We start from the raw sequence: 5,735 nt of genomic DNA, 5'->3' as shown, positions 1-5,735 counted from the left end.
GCAACGATTCTTTTATTGAATGGCAGTGACAGAAGGGGGCTTGATTCAGGAGAAAGCTTCTGCTCCCTGCCCCCGCCCCGCAAGCCCAGCCACCAGGTGTAGCACTCTGGCCCATACACGTGTCCATGCCTCTTTCACATCCTTGGGCATCCGGGACACAGTGCCACATGGCACCACAGTTCCTTAGTTGTGGTTCTCGTTCCTGCTCTGCCCCCAGCACCACAGACCTGAGGAAAAGCCTGCCTGTGCGTGAGGGCGCCCAGTAGGGCTGACCTACCCACTGGTGGGAGGCCCCTTTGCCTCAGGACTCAGAGCAGGGCCCCCATGGGGCTCAGGGTCTGGGTCGTCTGGGCAAGCTGGTCTTGAAGAGGGACTTGCCCGAAGCCTCGATGAAAGTGACGCTCATTTCCTTGGGGCTGATCTCTATGTAGGCGAAGCCGCCCAGCGAGTCCTCGACCCCGTAGTGGAAGCGCAGGTAGCCATTAGGGACTTTGCGCTGGTGCCGTTTTGAGGGGTCCATGAAGTTCCCGGCTCCACTCAGCACGTAGCCCACGCCCTTCTCATCCTGAAGGTACTGCAGGCGGGAGGACACAGGGCTCAGTGGAGCTCCTCACCCACCATGACCGCCAGCCTCAGGTCCAGGGTTAGGTCTGTTTCTGACCAGAGAGTCACCTTGGGCAAGGTACTTAACCCTTCTGTGCCTCAGTTTCCCCAACTGTAGAAGTTCCTACTTCACAGGTAGAGCACCAAGTAAGCAACTGGAAAACGGTAGCTATCATTATGGCTTTTAGGGAGCTTTGACAAGGAGCTGTGGTGGTGCGGTGGTTAAGCGCTCGGCTGCTAACCAAAAGGTCAGCGATCTGACCCACCAGCTGCTCTGCAGGAGAAAAGATGTGGCAGTCTACTTTCGTAAAGATTACAGCCTTGGAAACCCTATGGGGAAGTTCTACTCTGTCCTATATGGTTGTTATGAGTTGGAATCGATTCAATGGCAACGGATTTTTTTTTTTTTTTAGGGAGCGTTGGCGTGTTTTTCTGTAGACTGCACAGAATTCGAGGGAAAGTGTTGACATTTGTGAGTCCATGGGAAGGCCCCAAATAGCATGTGGCACATTGGCTGGGGTTGGTTCCCCTCACCTGGCTCCCCAGCCCTCCCACAGGCCCCTTACCTGCAGGTTGTGGTCGTGACCACAGAGGTAGGCAATGACCCCGTACGTGGCCAGCAGTGGCTGCAGCTGCTTGACAAGGCAGCGGGTGGGCCCATGTTCGGCTATGGACCACACTGGATAGTGGCCAGCTATCAGCACGTAGTCTTCCTTGGCTGCTGCCAGCTGCTTTTTGAGCCAAGACAGCTGGGTTCGGGCCAGCATCAGGTCTCGGGGCCTCTCAGGCTGCTGGCTGAGGAAATCATCTGAGTTGCCACACAAGGTCACTGTGTCCAGCATGAAGATGGCCAGAGATACATTGGTCCGTGGGACCTTGAAGCGCAGGCGGTAGTAAGGACTGGGGAAGTTCCTGTGGAGGGGAGAGAAGCTGTGGGCAGACATCTTGGGCAAAGCAGCCTTGGGGGTGGCTCAGATCAGGCCAAAGGGCCTCTTTGTCCACCTGAGTGCATGTCTGGGTGGGGTGAGGTGGGCAGGCTCACCAGCGCTTGGAGATCTTGGAGTAGGCAATCTGTGCTGAGACGTTGCCAAGGTGGTCATGGTTTCCGGCCAGCACATACCAGGGCACGTTGTGAAGAGAGCGGGCAGAGAAGACATCCTCAAAGGTTTCCTGCAGGAGACAGAAAGGTCACCCCCCCCGCCACACCTTGGGTCAAGCAGCTACCCGGTACTCCCAGGGGCAAGGGATATGAGGGTCACCGAGAGCTCCAGGTACCTGCAGGTGCCCTGTCTGCTTCCCTCCACCCTCTCCTGAGGAGGGCCACCAGGTCAAGTGGCTTCTCCCTGCTGCCCCCTCCCCGCCACCCCAGGAACCCAGTGGGCACATACCTGGAACCTCTTGTCATTGACATCCTGCACGCCACTAAAGTAGAAGTTGTCCCCCAAGGACAGGATGAAGTCTGCACCCAGGGTCTGCACAGTCCTTGCAATCTCCTTGGCACTGGCCACTTCCCGGGCTGTGTAGAACGGAGCATTGGGGACCCCTCCCCAGTCACCCACGGCCACAAAGCGCAGGGCAGGGGCAGCACTCTCTGCCAGGGGGAGCACCAAGGAGGCTTGCAGGACGAGGGTCAGCAGTGCTGTCCATGTGTCCATCTGGGAGGGGAGAGATGTGCGTCTGGAGGCCTGGGGCTGTAGCACGGGCGACAAGCCCTTGAGACCCCCTTTCTGCCCTGCTCTGAGGGAGGGAGGACCGCTCCCTGCAGCGCTGGCCCAGCGGGAGCACTTCAGTGCCCCAGTTCCCAGGACACCACAGCAAGAGCTGGCCAGGAGGGTCAGGGGAGGCAGGGCCCAGTGAGGGGCTGGGCAGGGGAGCTTATGCAAGCCCACTCGGCCCTCCCTTATCCCTGCCCAGCTGGATTTGGGCCTCCTGCCCAACACTCACCCTAGGGGAGGCACAAGCCAGTCAGTGAGGTTTCCAACAGGCAGGTGGGCTCCAAGGCAGAAACGGCAGGCACCGAGCCTTTATTCCCTGGAGGTGGAAGTGGATCGGATTGTTAGTGGGGATGATGCAGTTTCTCCGCTGAGTGTTCCAGAAGCCCTCCCCATGGGTCACGTGAGCACTGGACTTCTCCAGCACAGCACGTGGGATTTGGGGGTGGGGGTCTGGGCACACGTGTGCAGTCGTGCCTGCCTGAGGCATCTTGGGGTGCAGCTGTGCACGCCTGCACAGCCTCTGTGTCTGCCCCATGAACTTGTTCGTGTTATGGGCCCAAGGCGCCCCGTGCGTCCTCCTTTCACATGCAGCGGTGTCTGCTGTATCGTGTGCCCAAGACACGGCTTGTGTGTCTGTGTCCTCTAAGGGCTGTCTGTCTCTGTTGAGGGTGCCTGAGAGTCCTGTGTCTGTGGAGATGTGCGTGGCCCCAGGCCCGCGTGTGTCTCTGTGATGTGTGCCTGAGTGCTCATGAGGGGCTGTGAGGGTGTCTGTGTAGACGGGGGTGTGTGTGTCCTGAGTCGTGTTGTGTGTGTGTCTGTGTCCGAGTGCCTGTATATGGCCATGTTGTGTCTGTACTGTGTCTGACTTGTGTGTCTGGTGTGTGATGTGATGTGTGTTTGACAGCATCTGAGTGTGCGATTCTGTGTGTCCCAGTGCGCCCCGGCCAACACACGCAAAACAAACCACAGCTTCAGTTTTCCGGGAAGTTCCCACCCTCTGTCCCACCCTCCCCCATTCCTGAAGGAGGAACACAGGCAGGAGGCAGCTGGTGACAAGCCATGTGACTATAGCCTTTACCCCTCTGCCCTCTGGAGCTGCCTGCAGGCCCTCCATGTGACCACAGCCTCTGAGGGCAGGAGGACAGGACCCACAGTTGGGGCCCCTGCACCTGCAGCCTCTAAAGACCTGCTCGTCACCTCTCTTCCTCCCTCTTCCGGAGGACTTGCTGAGTGCTTACTCCGAGCCCCGGGCACTTCACTTGCACCCTCACGACGAGTCCCTACAGTCCCTTTTGGGGCGGATGATAGGGGACCTCCTCATGCTAAGACCAGGACACAGGCTCAGACTTGCCTGGCTACCCCCCCCCCACGCCCAGGCTGGGACAAAAAGGAAGGAAGTGGGTCAAGAGGGCAGGCGGAGACCTCTCCCCCGGAGGCGCGGCGCGGCGCGGCGACGAGGGCTGCCGGGCTGCTGTCTCGGTCCACACCGCCCGCCACCCCGTCGGCCGGCCTCACCTAAGGGCGGCTGGGCTGCGGGCCGGGCCGGTCGCTCTCGCCGGAGCCAACTTGCCGAAGCGACGCACGGGCGTGGGACGCTCGCGTCTGGGCTGCCCGGCTTTAAGGAGGAGGCAGCCGGCCCGCCCTGCCCACGGGCCCGGGAGAGCCGGGCCACTCGGTACTCTGCCTCCCCGCCCCCAGGAGCCCGCCCTGCGGCCCGGGCCCAGCACTTCCTACCTGCCTGGCAGGCCGCACCCTGGAATCCTTCCCCGCCGCCGCCTCCCAGCCACAGGGTTTTTAATCTGTAAAATGGGGATAACGAACCCAAGAGGGCAGCCCAGACGGACGTGTTGGGCCGGGGAGGGCAGCTGGGGACCCGATTAGGCCTCCCTTCTTAAGTCAGCCGCGAGTCGCCCCCTGCCTTCCACACTCGGGGCCCACAGCCCCGGGTCACAGTGCTGAGTGAGGCCTCCCCCTGGGCCGGGCTCTAGTAAGGAAGTCTGTCTTCAACCTCAGTTTCCTGGTGTTTAAAATGGGTGTTAGGGGAGAAGGGTCAGAATCTTCTATCAGGAGAAGGCCAAATAATGCAAGTAGATACTCCCCTTTCCAGCATTTGAGTGTGGGCTCAGTGGAAAGGCAAAATAATAATAATAATAACTAAGTGGAGACACCTGGCAGACACCACCTTAACCAAATGTTTAAGGTCCCTATCACTAGGGATGTCATGTGGGCATCACGTGGCCCTGTGATGAGGAGGGCACCTCATTTCTGTGCTCTTCCTCCCGACAACCCCTAACCCCAGTGTAATCATGAGAAAAACACCAGACAAACCCAAATCGAGGGATATTCTACAAAATACCTGACCAGTACTCTTCCAAAGGGATCATGAAAAACAGGGAAAGGTCACAGATAGGAGTACACTATTGGAGGCATGAAAGGAGCCCTGGTGGCGCAGTGGTTAAGTGCTCAGCTGCTAACCCACCACCCCCTCCGTGGGATAAAGATGTGGCAGTTTGCTTCCATAAAAATCCCAAAACCAAAACCAAACCCATTGCCATCGAGTCTATTCCGACTCATAGCGACACTGTAGGACAGAGTAGAATTGCCCCACAGGGTTTTCAAAGGCGGCTGGTGGATTCCAATTGCCGACCTTTTGGTTAGCAGCGGAGCTCTTAGCCACTGTGCCACCATAAAGATTACAGCCTTGGAAACGCTATGGGGCAGTTCTACTAACCCTTTGGGGTCGATATGAGTCAGAATTGATTTGACAACAACGGGTGAGGAGGCGTGAGGAGCAAGTGCAATGTCCTGGGCCAGAAAAAGGATGTTGGTGGAAAAATGCATGAAATAGAAATATAATCTGGAGTTGTGTTAATAGTGAGGTAAAAAAAAAACCCAAAAACCAAACCTATTGCTGTCAAGTCTGACTCATCGTGACCCTATAGTGACCCTACAGGACAGAGTAGAACTGCCCCATAGGGTTTCCAAGGAGTAGCTGGTGTATTTGAACTACCAGCCGTGGCTACCAGGACTCCAATAACAAGGTGTTGTTGTTGTTAGGTGCCATCGAGTTGGTTCCGACTCATAGTGACCCTATGTACTACAGAACGAAAACATTGCCTGGTCCTGTGCCATGCTCACAATCGTTGTTATGCTTGAGCCCATTGTTGGAGCCACTGTTTCAATCCATCTCGCTGAGTGTCTTCCTCTTTTTCACTGACCCTCTACTTTACCAAGCAGGATGTCCTTCTCCAGGGACTGATCCCTCCTGACAACATGTCCAAAGTATGTAAGACGTAGTCTCGTCATCCTCACTTCTAAAGGGCATTCTGGTTGTACTTCTTCCAAGACAGATTTGTTCGTTCTTTTGGCAGTCCATGGTATATTCAATATTCTTTGCTAACACCACAATTCAAGGGC

General features: G+C 57.1%; 2 protein-coding genes across 2 annotated transcripts in view; both read right to left on the bottom strand.

Moving 5' to 3' along the window:
- On the bottom strand, positions 1-4,115 carry ACP5 (acid phosphatase 5, tartrate resistant). The gene is made up of 6 exons (XM_004378311.2): positions 4,053-4,115; positions 2,548-2,634; positions 1,992-2,258; positions 1,646-1,773; positions 1,170-1,515; positions 1-574 (listed from the first exon to the last, which is right to left on the bottom strand). The coding sequence occupies exons 3-6, from the start codon at positions 2,256-2,258 to the stop codon at positions 332-334; spliced, it is 984 nt and encodes a 327-aa protein (XP_004378368.1). The 5' UTR covers positions 2,548-2,634; positions 4,053-4,115; the 3' UTR covers positions 1-331.
- Positions 3,721-5,735, bottom strand: part of LOC101362033 (lysosomal alpha-mannosidase-like) — a 63,965-nt gene continuing 61,950 nt past the window's right edge. Inside the window, exon 28 of the mRNA XM_012556082.2 lies at positions 3,721-4,117. Within this exon, the coding sequence (XP_012411536.1) occupies positions 3,721-4,117 (397 nt within the window). The remainder of the gene's footprint in view (positions 4,118-5,735) is intronic.

Source organism: Trichechus manatus, unplaced genomic scaffold (genome assembly GCF_000243295.1).
Source record: "Trichechus manatus latirostris isolate Lorelei unplaced genomic scaffold, TriManLat1.0 scaffold00057, whole genome shotgun sequence".
Lineage (NCBI taxonomy): Eukaryota > Metazoa > Chordata > Mammalia > Sirenia > Trichechidae > Trichechus > Trichechus manatus.
Note: the sequence above shows the minus strand (reverse complement) of the source record. Positions and strands in the feature narration are given on the sequence as shown.